Source organism: Wickerhamomyces anomalus (genome assembly GCF_001661255.1).
Source record: "Wickerhamomyces anomalus NRRL Y-366-8 unplaced genomic scaffold WICANscaffold_7, whole genome shotgun sequence".
In the NCBI taxonomy this organism is placed as follows: Eukaryota; Fungi; Ascomycota; class Saccharomycetes; order Phaffomycetales; family Wickerhamomycetaceae; genus Hansenula; species Hansenula anomala.
In genome coordinates this window covers 790,274-806,995 of record NW_017567116.1, presented here as the reverse complement: position 1 = coordinate 806,995, position 16,722 = coordinate 790,274, and the positions used below count along the sequence as shown (strand labels likewise).

Here is a 16,722-nt window from a genome sequence, read left to right as displayed (position 1 = left end):
TATAACTAGTGATGAACCCCCTTGAAACCTTGAAACATATCGTCTGACCTTTGGTCGTTTAGAGAATTGTCCAATGATTTGACTCTCAATTGAATTTCGTTGCACATACATAGGCCATAGTAGAATCTGGTTGTAAACGTACAGATTTTAAGCGTGGTTCGGTAATGTTCGACTGCTCTCCAGTAAAATGTCTCGTTGGAATTCACTGAAGAAGCACTTTTTCCACTATAAACAAACACCAATTATCACTAAACCTACATTAAACTGCTTGTACCAAACACAGCTTTATCGTCATCAACTTCACAATCAAAAATACTTTCCAATTATACTCTTTTATGTGGCCTTTTGTTGCCTGTGTAGACTTGGAAAAGGCTTTATTTATTTCTTCAATTTATTTCTGCATTCGGCTGTTTTTTCGCCATTTTGCAAAACCGGGCAAGATTTGAAATTTTTTTAAATTTTTTTTTGGCGTCGATTTTGATTCGACGTTGATTGAAAAATTTTTGTATAAATCTATCGAAAATCCACATTTTTCCTCCTTGAACAAAATTTTTCACACTTCTCTTTTTCGTTAACCTATTTTAATATTCTAATATAACCAAAATGAGTGAACAACCAAAAAAATCATTCTTGACCGATTTCTTGATGGGTGGTGTTTCAGCTGCCGTCTCAAAAACCGCTGCTGCTCCAATTGAAAGAGTTAAATTATTAATTCAAAATCAAGATGAAATGATCAAACAAGGTAGATTATCTCACAAATATAACGGTATTGCTGAATGTTTCAAACGTACCGCTGCTGATGAAGGTATCATCTCATTCTGGAGAGGTAACACCGCTAACGTTATCAGATATTTCCCAACCCAAGCTTTAAACTTTGCTTTCAAAGATAAATTCAAATCTATGTTTGGTTTCAAAAAATCTGAAGGTTACTGGAAATGGTTCGCTGGTAACTTGGCTTCAGGTGGTTTAGCTGGTGGTTCTTCATTATTATTCGTTTACTCATTAGATTACGCTCGTACCCGTTTGGCTAACGATGCTAAATCTTCTAAAGGTTCAGGTGAAAGACAATTCAACGGTTTAGTTGATGTTTACAGAAAAACTTTAGCTTCAGATGGTATTGCTGGTTTATACCGTGGTTTCTTACCATCAGTTGTTGGTATTGTTGTTTACCGTGGTTTATACTTTGGTTTATATGATTCCTTAAAACCAGTTGTTTTAGTTGGTTCATTAGAAGGTTCATTCTTGGCTTCATTCTTATTAGGTTGGGTTGTTACCACTGGTGCTTCTACTGCTTCTTACCCATTAGATACCGTTAGAAGAAGAATGATGATGACTTCAGGTCAAAAAGTTCATTACTCTGGTGCTTTTGATGCTTTCCGTAAAATCGTTGCTGCTGAAGGTGTTAAATCATTATTCAACGGTTGTGGTGCTAACATTTTAAGAGGTATTGCCGGTGCTTTAGTTATCTCCTTATACGATAAATTACAAGTTTTATTATTAGGTAAAAAACTCTAAGTTAATTGATCTTTAGAATTTACTGATCAATGATAAAATTTATGAAATTTTCAACCCATTTTGACTGTATATAAATCATAATGGATAGAATCTATTATTAATGCTACTAAAAATATTATATCTGTAGATGAAGAAAACAATGCGATCAATCTTTATACGTGGTGATAAAGTTGACGCAGTTGATGTTGGACTTGATGAGTTCGATCTTAAAGTAGGGGTACTTCATTTTGGAAACGCCGACTGTTCAAGCATTTTTTCGATAAAGTTGTTAGACCAACATTAGAGTAGTAAGGAACAGTGGGCATTTAAATATTTGAGGAATGCTTTAACTTTAGACTCATCCAATTCTTCCATGCTTCAATCGGATCATCATCAACAGCTTTTTTGAAACGCGACCTCACAAAATTTTAAGCAAGTGACACGGGATCTGTCATTTCAATCTGGTTGCGAGTAAAACAACATGACAAACTTTAAAAAACCGTTTCCCAAAATAATGCATTATCGATTAAACTGATAACTGTTAGGTACCAAAAGTTTGAAAAAAATCTTGTAAGCTAGCGTCAGACAGGTATTATATTCAGCTTGCCCTTTGAAAACCTTGAGGTGCAATAGCAAATCCAATATCATGGATCACTAAAATTTGTTCAAGCTTAGTTTTCACTTCAAAGTTGGTGTAATGTTCTCCAATGATGTGAAGCTATCTTAAGAAAAGGCCCAGAATTTGATATATATTATAAGTTCGTTAATTAGGTAGCACTATGATTTGTTGCTCAAGATCGGATCTGTAGCTATAGTTGACCTGTACTATCAAGGATATATTGGTCAAACGATCAATGCCATTAACTTTTTCTCTTAATGCTTACTAGTATACTTAAAAATGGAATCCTTAACCCATATTCAGCTGAATTTCACGCGTAGTGAGGTGTTTCTTGAATTACCAGTTGACAACCGTGAAGAGCGCTGGACAGTGTTCTTCGTCATACCAAAGAGCATGAAGGGTTTCCAAAGGACCAGCTCAAGATCTAATGAGTTTCCATGTAAACTTCGGGCTCAATAAATAGATCAACTTCCCGTGGAGTATATTGAAGTCTGGTATTTCGATTCTATCATTACTTTCTAGGAAGTCTAGTTTTGAGGATCAATAATCAAATTAGTTCTAGCTCGTCTAAAGTTGACGATAATCTCTACTAACCTAATCGCCACGCCTCGAGTCTTGTTCTGATCGATCCGACAGTAAATAATAGACATCAGTTTCAATCTGGGGGTCAAAATATGAAGGCTCTGCTCAAATTTTGGACTAAGCTGTTTGTTTTTAATTAATTGATTCGAGTATATCAAACTCGCCATGCTCTGATTTCAAAGCACTGAAGTCTGTTGTTGCGCCTTCAAGGCGAGAGTTGTTTAACATTTCGATGAGATCTGGTCAATTCTCTGACCGTGTACATTGTACATCCATTCAGGTGAATATCATTCCTTCAAAGCGATACCACATAGCTTGTCTAAAGACTAGTTGATGAATTCTTTTGATTCAAAATTGATTTTTTATTCGGTTTTTGGCTTGAGTCGACCGAACTTTTTTCGGGTTATTCTTGTTCCGAAACATCCCCATCCGAAGCCGATTTGCAGCATCGGTGTCGGCTCAGTTAAAACATTCCGGCAATTCTTATTGTTGATGGATTTCGCATTTCCAAACTTCAACATAAACATTTTATGAATTGTAAGCAGCCCTTAACCTTTCAACTCACTTGTCAGACACAGTAATTTGCCTCCCAAAGAGACCTTATTACCCTTGTTTAGTGAAATATGACAGATAATGACTTCAAAATCAACAAACAAAGAGCTCCAAGAACTTCAAAAGCGTGTGATTTTTGTAAACGAAAGAAATTAAAATGTGATGGTGAGAATCCTTGTTCTAGGTGTCAAAAAGCTGCTAATGAATGTGTTTATACTCGTGTTGAGAAACCAAAACCTGACCGTCCTCGCCAACGTCAATCAAGAAAAGGTGCTATTCAAACATTAGATAACAGAATAGGGAAATTAGAAGAATTGTTGACTACATTAGTCAGTAAAGTTGGTGAAAGAGCTGGTGGTCCTATTTTTGATGCTTTGAGATCAGAAAGATCATCAGAAAGCAGTGCAGAGTATAAAGGAAGCTCTTCAGACGGGGAAACTGCTTCGGATACAGATATTGAGAGTAATGCTGCAACTACTGAGAACCCATCAAAATCAAATGTTGTTAATGATGATGAACACAAGATTGATATTGGAGAAAAATCTACTTGTGGCTCGGACTATATTGGACAACAATGTACATTATCCATATTCAGTGTACAAGGTTTAACTTGGGTTTCAAGAAAGTCAAAAGATCCAAAAGCTATCAAACCAATCTTGAACCTTCTGAAAAAAATGGATTCAGTTGTGGGTTATCAACGATCATTTCTAACTTCACCTATTGTTGAGGCTGATGTGGTATCATTACCTTCAAAGGAACAATGTTATGAGATGTTGGAGCATTTTAATAAACCAGCAGTTTATACTGCTTATTTTTTCAGAAGTGTGGAAATGAAAGATATTGTTGATCGTTATTTTAAACTTCAAGAAACAAACCCATCTGGAAAGCTAGATCATGCAGATATGTTGAATTTATACTTAATGATTGTATGTGGCTCATGTCATAAAGCAGAACAGGCGGCCTTTGAAAATAAAAGTGAAGATGTTGCAAAATATCAAAGAATGGAACACACATATTTGATTGGAGCCTTTTATTATTATCAAAGGGTATCTATATTTGGAGGTGGTATAGATGGTTTGAAAGCCATTTTGTTGCTAACTTGCTATTGTGAATTATCTTTAATCCCAGAGATTGATTATATTTTAGTTTCTACTGCTGTTAGATTTGCTCAAGCGTTAGGGTTGCACAGAAGAGAAACATTCTTGGGATTATCACCAGATGAAGCTGTACTTAGAAAGCGTTTATGGTTTCTTTGTTACATTCTTGATAGAGATCTTTGTTTGAAATCCGGGAAGCCACCAATGATTAATGACGATGATATGTCATCTATTGATGCTGAAGGTATGTCTTCATATTGTGAAGACCTCAAGGTTGAAGTAGCTTTAAGTATTGGTATCACTCGTGAAGAATTAGACATGGATAACATTGATCATTGTTACCGGGTTTATAGTGCCCTGGGCACCATTTCGGAGACTAGATATTGCATGGGTCTTGAGTATACATGGTATGAATTGTCAAAGGTAACATCAATGGCCTATAAAACCCTTTTCAGTGCTAACTCTTTGGATGGACTAACAAGAATTGATGTTTTAAGGAAAATCGGATCATTAAATGAAGAATTAGAAAAATTTAAAATGAAATTTCCAATTATTCTTAGACCTGGACATCCAATTAGAATACCAGAATCATCCCCGGTTCATGATTTAGATTACCTCAAACTCGTGAGGGTCCATTTGTCATATTATCTAATCTGTTTGTCTGTTAACAGAATGGCTTTAAGGAAACAATGGGATTACACAAATACAAGAGGTCAATCAGCTGAACCTTTATCAAATGAAGGTAATAATGAAAGATCAATACTTGAAAACAAATTTTCCCATTTATGTATTGATGCATGTTATGAAATTATGAAATTATGTGATGAGTTTACAAAAGAAAATTTCAATCTTTGGATAGGCTCAGCATTTACATTGTTTTCTGCATATGTTACCTGCTTAACATATAGTATTGAGAATCCTCAAGGTATTGAAACGGAAAACATACTTAAGAAAATGATCAATACATTATCTGATAATGGTACAGATTATAAACCAGTTTTCCCAACTACAAGGATTGATATTATCAATTATATTAAAGTACATGGTATGAGATTTGCTTTAAGTATTTTCACCAAGATTGCCTTGAAGCTTTATAATGAACACAATCCTGATCAACAGATAATAGGTGAGGAAGTTTCAAAGTTGGACCAAAATACTGTTTTGCTTGGTAGTTTGTTATCTAGATGTATTGAAGATTACAGATATCAACAAGAAAATAATAATTCCTTTGATAGATTTGGTGTCATTTTATCAGGTTCATCTATTGGTGAAGTCCTTTCAAAATTGAATCATAAAGATTCATCAAGTTCAGGCTCCACGCCAACATCTAACACAAGTATTTCAACAGCTTCACCAAACTCTTGGGCCTATTTCCCTGGTACAACTGAAAACCCAAAGTCTGGACCACATTTCCCAAGTTATGGACGTGAGATATTAAGACCAGATACCAAGACCCGTTTGAATTTATTCAATGATGGTAATTTGTTGTATGATCAGCTGGGAGGTTTCAATCAACAAAATGTTGGGAATTCACAGTTCCCACAAAGTACTAATCCATCAATATCTAATCAAGTTAATGGTTCAAACCAAGCTGGCGAACCACCATCAATTGAAGAAGTTTTAGATACTAGTGATTTACATATCAATTGGAACTACTTCGGTCATAACTTATTGAATATTCCTATTTCATTTACTGATGAGATTTCCACCGCTTTACCAAATATTACTTATGAATGAAATGATGTTATTTTTACAACTTTCGGATTTTGTATCGTTGTAGTCGTGGTTAACCGGGTTTACTGGGGGTTAGATATTGTTAGACAATAGATGTAAACATTGAGCTCCGTTTACATTACAGTTTGAAGATTGAATACACTAAAATAGATTTATGGGCGTAAATCACCAGCTCAAAAAGATGTACGCGTCTTCCAACTTGTAGACATCGCTGTGACTCGTGAGTAGTTGAGTGTAGTTGTTCTCTCCATCACTGACGTATTTGAAGGTTTGAACGTTGCAGAGCTTTAAAATTTAGAGAAGATACAAACTTGATCTGATTAAGCTGGAGTACGCATGATCAACAATAAGTAACCATCAATTAAAAGTACCAGCTTCAAAACTTAATGTTTAGGCGTCTTATAATAGTTTAAAGATTAATGTTAATCTTATGGTCAAAGAGGCATTGTGATAGTAAAGACGTACATGTTCAGATTGATGAATACTCTACATTCACTCCTTTAATCGTTTGTGGAAAGCTTTCAAAATAAGGGCAGTGATGATACTTGTACAGTTTGTTCTGTTCTTAGCGTTCTATATTTGAGTACATCAGGATTCAGTTCTCCTTAAACAACATTCTCAAAGCAATTCAACCAGCAAATTGAATTAGCTAATTCTGTTGTAACTTATCAGATCATGATTAATGAATTATAACGGAGACAGCATTCTCTTGTTGGGTTGATGAGTACATTAATTAGTAATCGTCAATATTTCGATTAAGTTACTTAAACACCACTAATTCCACATAGAAATGCTTCTAGGGCAATCTATCTAGCTGAAGGGAAAAAAAATCTTTGCAAATCTCACCAAAGTTATGTAATCGCTAAACCCGTTTAAACACGAAATTAACGGACAGAGCCCAGTGAAGCAACAGTGCAGGAATTATTAATTATGGAGCTGAGACAAAAACAAAGGACATGACATGAGAAGATAAATTTTGCCACCTGGACACAGAACACGATTGTTATTGATCTCAGTGGGTTCCTCTCACCTATATCACTCTGAGGTCTTGTACTTGTTTGTTCCCAGCTTGCTCTGTAATTTGTTTGTCTTCTTTTTCGTGCGAAACGAACTTAGCGGGTTTAAAAACAGCGTCTCGGTCGCTCCTGAATTAAGAGCTCCGAGGCTCCGAGCACCGAGCACCTTTGTGGGCCTCCTTCCGCTTTGGGAAGTCTCGTCCGCCGCGATGCGCACCGCGTCGTACGTACAAACTTTAAATTCCATGCCAAACGGTTCACATAAACAACGTACACGCCAATAAAACAACGAAAAACACATGGAAAGAAACTTGTTTGGTGGACGCTGGAGAGGCTGATCATTTGAAAATCTGCATGCTTGATCAAGATGAGCCATCTTCTGGACGTTTACAAATTATTCTCGATCGCTGGTGGTGTTTTTTTAAGGTATGGTGCATTTCTTATAAATACATCCCAATCGAACACTTTTGGCCACCTTTCTACAAATACACATTCACCATACAACAAATAAGTGTACACATGGAACAAGCATTGCTGTTCATAGTCAGAGAATATATCAGAAAAGGTTTTACATCCATCAACTATCCACATCAGTGATTTGCGGATTTATCGTTTGAACTGTGAGAGGATTATCTAATTGTCTATTGAACATTAATAATCATCAGAGTGTAATAGGTAACCATTACACATCAGAAAAAAAATATATTTATTTATACAAGAGGACGCAGAGTTGATTCACTGGTTCAAAGAATGACTTTAGGTAAATTGAAAACAAGTAATAGAATTGAGAAACCTACAATAATGGAGTCTACATCATCATCATCATCTGTTTCAAGTGCTGTCAGTGGTAATTACCCAATTGTTAGAAGACGTATATCAAAAGCTTGCAATTATTGTCGTCAAAGAAAAATCAAATGTAATGGGAATACACCATGTTTGAATTGTAAAAACCATCAAATTGAATGTACTTATTCCAAAACCATTAGAAAGAAGAAGAAGCAAACAACAAAGAAGTTAACATTACAAGATTTAGAGAAAAGAATGAATAAAATGGATCAAAAATTTGATCTTTTAAATGAACAACTTTCAACTGTTTTAAACATACTTGCTGATAATAAATTAGGATTGAAAAATCATGGTTCCAAGTCAAACAAAGTTAAACAAGAACAAATAGATGAAAGTGCTAGTATAACGAGCAGTGACGAAGATGAAGAAGATAATTATGAAGATGAAGAATTAGATGATGAAGAGGATATATTGGATGAACATGCAGATGAAGTTTATGAAGAACAAGAAGATCATGATGAATTTACACATCAGCAACAACCACAACTACCTCAGCATAATTATTTATCACCATTATCAAACTCTTCTCATAGTGAAAGTGTATCTTCTAATGATTCTAATGATTTCAACTATAACTATGTTGACTCAAGTGCTAATGGGTTAAACAACTTCAACACACAAGGTTTTGATGCTAGTATAGTTCCTACATTGGGCGGTTCCTATACATTGGATAATGCTTATGATAACATAAATTTGGGAAATATGGGTGCTGTCACAAGCTCTAATGGGAATGGTGCTTTTGAATTCAACAATTTGGATAGCAAGTTGAATGGTTATTTGTATTCAGAAGTTCCAATTGTTTTAAATGGTTCACAACTGGATAACAATGATCATGCTTTTAGTTGAATTGTACCTTTTGGTTTATGGTTATGAATTTCATGGGTTTTTGATATAATGATACTGGTTTTACATTTTTCTTTTTCTTTATTTCTTTTCAAGGTTTTCAATTCAACCACTTTGTGGGAAGGTCTATTCACGTCTTTGGTTTCTTATTGATAATGTTAATGATCATGGTTTACGACGTTTTTACATGCTTTTTTTTGTTCACGATGGTAATGGTGCTCATTACATTTTATATACTATGATTGTTTCATATAATTTATTTTACACATTTCTGATATTATACCTTGAATTACTATAATATTGTTTGTATATAGCTTTTGTTTATTCCAATTCAATGACGTCTTGATGAAGTTCAGATTGTAAAATTAATGCCCATCGGCTTAATTCAGTTTAATCGGCCGTAAACTTTTCTCGGCCGATAGTAGACTACTCATATTTTTTTAAATCCGTGTACAACAAAATGCGAACTTCGAAGTTATGAAAAGCGGTGTATGTTTTCAAAGAAACAAATGTCAAAGTCAGGGGATGGTCTGCTCTAGTTTGAGACCTACATGGTCACCTTGGGGATGAACATGAACTGTGTATAGATCTAAACAGGAGGCTGGTGGTTGTGGAAGTGGATTTCTAATAATTTGTTAAAAATCTGACTACTTCAAATTCCGTCAACTAGTTTGAAAGACAGCAATTCATAGGGAAAAGTAAATGAAACTTTGATAATTAAAAGATCACCTTTTGCCATCGCTCTGGTTACAGAAGTACAAATTTCTCCTTGATGAAGAGTTGTAGTATTACTGTGGAGCTATACCAAGTCAAAAACAGATTATCTCGGGCTTCGATAGTTTTGAAAATCATCCCATTACTATCTATATCTTGTCCAACTAGTGTCTGAGCCTCACATCATATGTTCAAGTTTGTTTAAAGATTCCCATCTTTCTTGACCATTCTGGCAGGAATTCCAGAGAAAACAGCATTACTAGGCACATTTCTCATAACAACAGAATTCTCACCAATAACAACATTATCCCCAATACTCACACCAGCAAGTATAGTTACATTAGCACCAATCCTAACGAAATCACCAATATTTATCCCTCTAGCCCATTCATATTCTTCATCAACTCTTTTCACTGTATCCAATGGGTGTGTAGTTGTGATGAACGTGACTCTTGGACCCAGTTTGACATTACTACCTATCTTGACAATGCCACCATCAATGATTGTCAAAAATGGAGCTATGGTTGTATAAGAGCCTATTTCAATGTTGAACCCATAATCCAGAAAAAATGGAGGTTCAATAATGGATGTATTATCAATTTTACCAAATATTTGCTTCAATTGATGTTTCTGAGATATTTCAAACTCTTGTGGGTTATGGAAATCATCAAGTTTCATTGAACTGTATCTTTGACATTTTTCATGTGTCTTTATACGGGGCACTTTCAACTCAGGAACGAATCTATTATATCTTCACGGTTGTTAATGATCATTCTGATGAGCTTATAGTACTTGAATGGACTTACTGCATTCCTGAAATCATTCTCTCATATTCTTCATTTCCCTTAGGCACCATATTGAAATTCTCATAAGCATATTTAATTAATGCAAAGTCTTTCTCAAATCTTTCAGTCATCTTTTATTCTCAATGATATTCCTCAATCACTAGCACCCATCGGTTTTGTAGCAACTGCCTTCTATTTAAGCAACATTTGACTCAGTTCAAGAGTTTGTTGGTCCCTAGGATTCTCGATCTGGTGAACGCAGACCTATTGTAAGACCTGTGAAATGCATCGTATTCTAAAACTAGTTTAGTGAACCATATTCCCTCAAATTACCGACATGATCCATGTGTTGATATCTGGTCGATAACAGCTTCTTTGGTTGCCCTCGTCGTTTGAATTTGAGACTGGACGTTGCTGGTAATGTTGTGAGCGAATCACTAGGCCCATCTTTTGGTCACGAGATTCAGAATTTCCTTAAACTGGAAATTGCCTTTTTAGGTATTCCAAATGCTTTCCAGTTTGACACAAAATAAAGTTCTCAAGTTCTCAAAAATGAATGTACGACATTTGAAAGTAACTAAATCAACAGTATATACATCAGCACTTATACCAGTACTTGCCACTTATACAAAATGCTAGCAACAGTTACCCATAAACGTTTTCTCAATCCATCTAAAGCAAAACTAGCCAAATTAGCATTGTCAGTCCGCTGGAAGAGCACTAAGTTGGTAAATCTAATCAACAGTTTGGAAGAACCACCTATGTTACATTATAACCAATATTTAAAGAAAGTCGATGATGTTGGTGATTACGTGATAGCTCAAAGATATGCAGAGTTTATGGACCAGCTTGAACCTGATGAAAATAAGAACCAATTCGCTAAAATAGCTTTAAGCACACCCTCACTTTTGAGTGGAGAGGAAAGATCAATAGCAATAAGAAATCCACATCATAACAGTGATGTAACAACAGATACAAAACAAGAACCACTGTCAGGCTGTTCAATAAATAGTTCTAAGTTCAAAAATATAAATAACCAAACTCACGTTGAACAAATAGATTATTTATCAGACTCCAAGATTTTAAAAGATATTAACAAGCATTTCCATATTTTGGAAGAATATCAAAACAAGATACCATCCCGGGAGCTTTCAATGTTTAATTGGCTAAATTGTGAGTCTGAATGTATATCGTTATCACACATCAGTGAAGGTGATGTTCAAAGATTGTTTGATAGAAAAATATTATCACCCATTTGTACCATCATTCAAAAGGTTTATGGAGTAAAAATTCAACCTCGCCAACAAATGTATAATAAAGAGGGCAAAATATACCCTGACATAACAATGGAATCAGCTAATGGTAAAGGTTCAGTGGTAGTTGAAGTTAAAAAAGATTTGCCAGCTGCAAATGAGCTCAATAAACAAGATATTTCCAAGCTACTCAAGATTAATGGGGTACAGCAGGTAATCAATTCAATTAGTTGTTCTGGTTCAAAATTTGGTATTTTAACATCTTTCAAAACCACACTCATCATTTTGATAAAAAATGATAATATGACATTCACCAATGAAGAGTGTATCCTTGATATAAAGTACCTTGTCATAGACCACTTACAACCATATTGCACCCTAAAATCAATCATTTATAGCTTGTTAGTTGACCAATTCACTTCACCATTAAATGTTCAGCACCACCGTTATGAAAAAGCATTGAAATTCAAAACAAACTTTTTAACATCTCCACCAATTGTTGAGAAAAAATTGCAGCTGTCAAGAGAATATCTGAGATTTAAATATGATGCAAAAACTCTTCGTGAAAATGAAGAAAACATAGAGGTTGTAATTGATTCTAATGTCACTCCAATTGGAACTTTGAAGGATTATGATCATATGGTGAGATCTATTTATTTGAAAAAATCCCACTTTAACCCAGATGACAAGTCTGAGGACTCTGTTTTCATCAAAATTTGGGATCCTGTCACTTTTGGAATGAATGATGACCCAGCACAGAATCAGGAACAAATGGAATTTGAGTATTTAAACTCATATCACAATCAAACAAATGTCAACAAATCTTTGGTTGGAAGTGCAAAGTGCTGGAAACGAGGATTTTTGGTTGTCAAAGATGAAAATTCCAAAATCCTATCATTGGGGAAATTTATGGCTTTTGAAGTTTCAAATATGAGCAGTCAGATGAAATACCAACCAATGGAAGTAATTTTACTAAAGGCGCTTTCACAACTTGAAGCGCTGAATGCTAAAGGTTTTGGGCTGTATGTCAATATTGATGCTGAAGATGATAAATTCAATCCTGAAAAAGACATGATCCTTCAAAAAAACGGTGAGCTGTCAATAATTAATGTTGCTGGAACTGGGGAGCATCCAAGAAGTGAGCCTGGAAGAAAATTTGACCGTGAATTTCTGATTGATGGGATGAAGAAGTTTTATGAAGGTTTTGAAGGATGAAATGGAATTGTATAAGGGATTCAAACTCCAACAATGTGAATATTCGCGAATGTTCAGATTAATCTTACAAATGTGTGGCTTTAAACATATTTGAACCCTTTTTTGTATTTATTGTTGAACTCTTGAACACAAACACTTTCTTTCTTTATCTTTAATCAACGAATTACAGCTCATAATGGTCAAAGTTGACGAAGAAGACCCAAAAGTAGGCCCAATTGAAGCACCTTATACAAAGTTATATAGCGTTGGTACTTCCAATGGCCAAAAAATCACAATCTTTCTTGAATTGTTAAAGAAGGAATACATTTATAGAAAGATTGACCTTTCAACTGATGAACAAAAAGAGCCTTGGTTTATTAAATTGAATCCAAATGGTCGTATCCCGGTGTTGAGTGATGTTGATTCTGAGGGTAAACGCATAACACTCCATGAAACTGGGGTTATCTTGCAATATTTGGCTGATAAATATGATAAGGAGCGTAAATATTCTTATGACCATGACGATCCTTTATGGTGGGAGCAATTACAATGGTTAACTTTCCAAATTGCTTCACATTCACCGATGCAAGGCCAAGCTCATCATTTTGTTAGTTTTGCTAAAGTTGTTAATGATTATGGGATCAAGAGATATTCAGATGAGGCCAAGAGAATCTATGGTGTCTATGAGATCAGACTGAAAGAGAACAATGGCTGGTTAGTTGGTGATCACTTGAATATTGCAGACATTTCAGCTTATCCATGGGTTTCTAGATCAAGAATGTTCAAGACTGATCTAAGTGAATGGCCACATTTAGCTGAATGGGTTTCTAAAATAAGTTCAATTCCAGGAGTGTCAAAAGGTCAATCAGTTGAATAAATCTACTGTTGTAATCATTTAATCAATAAAAAAGTCGTTAAGAATTTATAAAATTATATAATATGTAAGTTCGTTATCATAAGCATGATGATTAGCCAGCTTATTTAGAAGTATCAACAACGTAACGACCCAAGATTTTACCTTGTTCCATTAATTCGTAAACTTCTGGTAATTCAGATAAACCAACAATTTTGATTGGTGATTTAACTAAACCTCTGGTGAAGAAATCAATAGCTTCTCTGGTATCAGCTCTGTTACCAACGTATGAACCTTTAATTGAGATAGATTTAACAACGTGTGAGAAAACTTCTGATTTACAAACAGCACCGGCTGGTAAACCAACTAAAACAACAGTACCGGTTGGTCTAACGTATTCAGTTGATTGAGAAATAGCAGCTTCAGCAACAGAAACGTTGATAACACCGTGTGGACCACCGTTGGTAGCGTTTTGGATAGCTTCAACAATGTTTTTTTCTTTTTTGAAATCAATAAAGACTTCACCACCTAAGGATTTGAATAATTGTTCTTTTTCTTCACCACCATCAATACCTAAGACTCTTAAACCCATGGCTTTAGCGTATTGGGTAGCTAAAGAACCTAAACCACCAGCAGCACCTGAAATGGCAACCCATTGACCTGGTTTCAAATCAGCGGTTTTCAAAGCTTTGTAAACAGTAACACCAGCACATAAGATTGGAGCAATGTTAGCTAAATCAGTACCTTTTGGAATTTTAGCAGCTTGAACGGCATCAGCAGTAGCATATTGTTGGAAAGAACCATCATGGGTGTAACCTGATAAATCAGCTTGGATACAGTTTGATTCGTAACCTTGTTCACATAATTCACATGACATACATGAACCGTTTAACCATTTAATACCGGCAATATCACCAATTTCGAAGTTTTTAACTGAACTACCTTTGGCAACAACAACACCAGCACCTTCGTGACCACCAACTAATGGTAACTTAACTGGTAATGGCCAATCACCTTTCCAGGCGTGTAAATCAGTGTGACAAACACCAGAGTATTTAACATTGATTAAAATTTCGTTGGCTTTTGGAGTTGGAACTGGAAGATCTTTGTATTCTAATTTACCACCATTTTCGTAAAAGATAACACCTTTTTGAGTTTCTGGGATGGCTAATGAGGAGTTTAATCTTAAGAATGATCTTGAGATTGGAGCTCTTGATTGAGTAGCTAATCTGTTTGTAATTGTTCTAAGCATTGTTGTAATTGAGGAATATTTAAGGATGAGTTTTAAAAATCACAAGGAAAGGAAACCTCTTTAATATGATTTCGGAGTTGGAAAAAAGTGGAACAATTGTTCACTTTTATAACATTTTTTTGTATTCAACAGGATCGATTCAGGACTCAACAGGACTTTCAAGTTAGAAGCGATTTAATAGGCCGACCGTTTCCAAGTTTGAGCTTGCAGAATCTGTAAATTTTTTCGTTCCTTTTTACGCTTACGTCGACAATTTTGATGCCTATAAACCTGAGCGACTCGGACTTTAAGAGTGAACCTGTTGAATCAGGATTTCTCCAAACAAGTTCTACAGAAACAATCGTAAAAAGATGCTGAACTGGAAAATACATAAAGAGCTGGCAAACAATACAAGCAAATGGATCAATTGTCAGGTAATTGACTCATAGAGAGCAAAGCTCGATCAACTGACTCATAACTTGTAAAACTTTAAACGATACTGAGAGTTGGACGGTTTGAAATTTTTTTAGTGCAAGTTTTTACGTAATGGAGGGGCGCGTTTTAACTTTTGGCCACGCGCTTTGGAGCTCTGTGTTCCAGTTTGAGCAGCGAAAGCCTATGGATTCCCCAAACAGAAACGTACCATACAAGCATAAAACACCTTGTTTTCACTCTTCTAGAAACTCGAAACTATTAACAATGACATTACCTACATAGGTACTCCTTTCATCATCCTTATAGAGCAATTGGAGTGGTGGAAAGTACCGATTTAACCTTCTTGTTGTACCCTTTTCTTTGGATTGTTCTCAAATCTTCAACGGTGAACGAAACTTTTACTTTAGCGCATTTCGGACATGACCTCTCGAACCAGGACCAATCGAATTTGAGTCGCTAGGAACAACTGAATCTTCAACTGCACCAACTGCATCAACAACAATTATCTGTAGCCGTGTTGGTTGGCTATCTTTACATTCCTTGGGAGGGTGATTGTGAAATTGAAGCTCAAATCGTTGAAAGTACTTTAATTATTCCGAGCTATTTTAACATAAGCTAGCACTTGAGAAATGCTTGAGTTTGTGTGTTGTAAAAAAAATGACCAGTTATACTGTCCGTTTGAGAGACTACAAACGTGTGTAGAGAATCATATAGGTTTCAAAGGTAATTTCGGAGTTTTAAGGGGCTGTCTTCTGATTTCCTTCAACAATACTTGACACATCCATATTATCAGGAGATATCAAGAGAAGGTGCCCTTGTACTTGATGGGTATTCTGGAGAAGTGTTGATGTAGAAGGGCCTTGAATCATCTTGATCCTGGATTTAAGAACAGTTCGAGAAAATTTCAATTCAACATGGACCGTGTAATTCTTTGCCGACCAAGAAGAATACATTCGGACTCCAATTGCAATTGTAAAGCGTGTAATTCGAATATCGGTGTACACTGTACAGGTTGTTTGGGTGTGCAATTGATATCTTGAAGGTTCAATCATTCAGCATTCCGGCTTTAGCAACATTTGAGCAGCCTCACCTTTTTGAACCCTTCTTTTAAAAGTGTAACAGGAAACCAGCACCTTGATCCTGGGGTATTCAGGATAAAGAACCTGATAAACCTTTCAAGTGTACCCACTACCAAGGATTTGATACGAGTCTCATTGCATCAATGAGAATCTAGATATCAGGACAAAAAGTGTCAAAAACAGATTTTGAGGCTCTCCAAACAGGAAAATCGTTGAAGGCGCGAAATTTTTCCATGATGAAATCTTGGTGAGCTTTTGGCACGTTAACCCTGGAGTTTGTAGTCTGTGTGTATGACAATATTGGTCAAAATTAGAAGTAGTGGACCATAATTTTTTCAGCCCTGTGAATCAAATTGAAAAGTTAGGAGCAAGAAGAGCTAAACTGACAGGTAGTC

At 35.5% G+C, this 16,722-nt stretch overlaps 7 protein-coding genes across 7 annotated transcripts; 5 read left to right on the top strand and 2 right to left on the bottom strand.

The window, feature by feature from the left end:
* Positions 1-603: 603 nt before the first annotated feature.
* PET9 (ADP/ATP carrier protein PET9) lies at positions 604-1,515 on the top strand (the record flags this gene model as incomplete). Its single annotated transcript, XM_019182400.1, has 1 exon — positions 604-1,515. The coding sequence occupies one exon, from the start codon at positions 604-606 to the stop codon at positions 1,513-1,515; it is 912 nt and encodes a 303-aa protein (XP_019036501.1).
* A 1,803-nt stretch (positions 1,516-3,318) lies between these two features.
* Positions 3,319-6,081, top strand: WICANDRAFT_86166 (Zn(II)2Cys6 transcription factor; the record flags this gene model as incomplete). Its single annotated transcript, XM_019186004.1, has 1 exon — positions 3,319-6,081. The coding sequence occupies one exon, from the start codon at positions 3,319-3,321 to the stop codon at positions 6,079-6,081; it is 2,763 nt and encodes a 920-aa protein (XP_019036500.1).
* A 1,763-nt stretch (positions 6,082-7,844) lies between these two features.
* Positions 7,845-8,786, top strand: WICANDRAFT_81508 (Zn(II)2Cys6 transcription factor domain-containing protein; the record flags this gene model as incomplete). Its single annotated transcript, XM_019185244.1, has 1 exon — positions 7,845-8,786. One exon carries the CDS (start codon positions 7,845-7,847, stop codon positions 8,784-8,786), a length of 942 nt encoding a protein of 313 aa, XP_019036499.1.
* A 912-nt stretch (positions 8,787-9,698) lies between these two features.
* On the bottom strand, positions 9,699-10,413 carry WICANDRAFT_65550 (uncharacterized protein; the record flags this gene model as incomplete). The annotated part of the gene is made up of 2 exons (XM_019183932.1): positions 9,699-10,248; positions 10,304-10,413. The coding sequence occupies 2 exons, from the start codon at positions 10,411-10,413 to the stop codon at positions 9,699-9,701; spliced, it is 660 nt and encodes a 219-aa protein (XP_019036498.1).
* Positions 10,414-10,914: 501 nt separating this feature from the next.
* On the top strand, positions 10,915-12,750 carry WICANDRAFT_65549 (uncharacterized protein; the record flags this gene model as incomplete). The annotated part of the gene is made up of 1 exon (XM_019183931.1): positions 10,915-12,750. One exon carries the CDS (start codon positions 10,915-10,917, stop codon positions 12,748-12,750), a length of 1,836 nt encoding a protein of 611 aa, XP_019036497.1.
* Positions 12,751-12,925: 175 nt separating this feature from the next.
* Positions 12,926-13,606, top strand: WICANDRAFT_86165 (glutathione S-transferase family protein; the record flags this gene model as incomplete). Its single annotated transcript, XM_019186003.1, has 1 exon — positions 12,926-13,606. One exon carries the CDS (start codon positions 12,926-12,928, stop codon positions 13,604-13,606), a length of 681 nt encoding a protein of 226 aa, XP_019036496.1.
* Positions 13,607-13,706: 100 nt separating this feature from the next.
* On the bottom strand, positions 13,707-14,834 carry ADH3 (alcohol dehydrogenase ADH3; the record flags this gene model as incomplete). The annotated part of the gene is made up of 1 exon (XM_019182398.1): positions 13,707-14,834. One exon carries the CDS (start codon positions 14,832-14,834, stop codon positions 13,707-13,709), a length of 1,128 nt encoding a protein of 375 aa, XP_019036495.1.
* Positions 14,835-16,722: the final 1,888 nt, after the last annotated feature.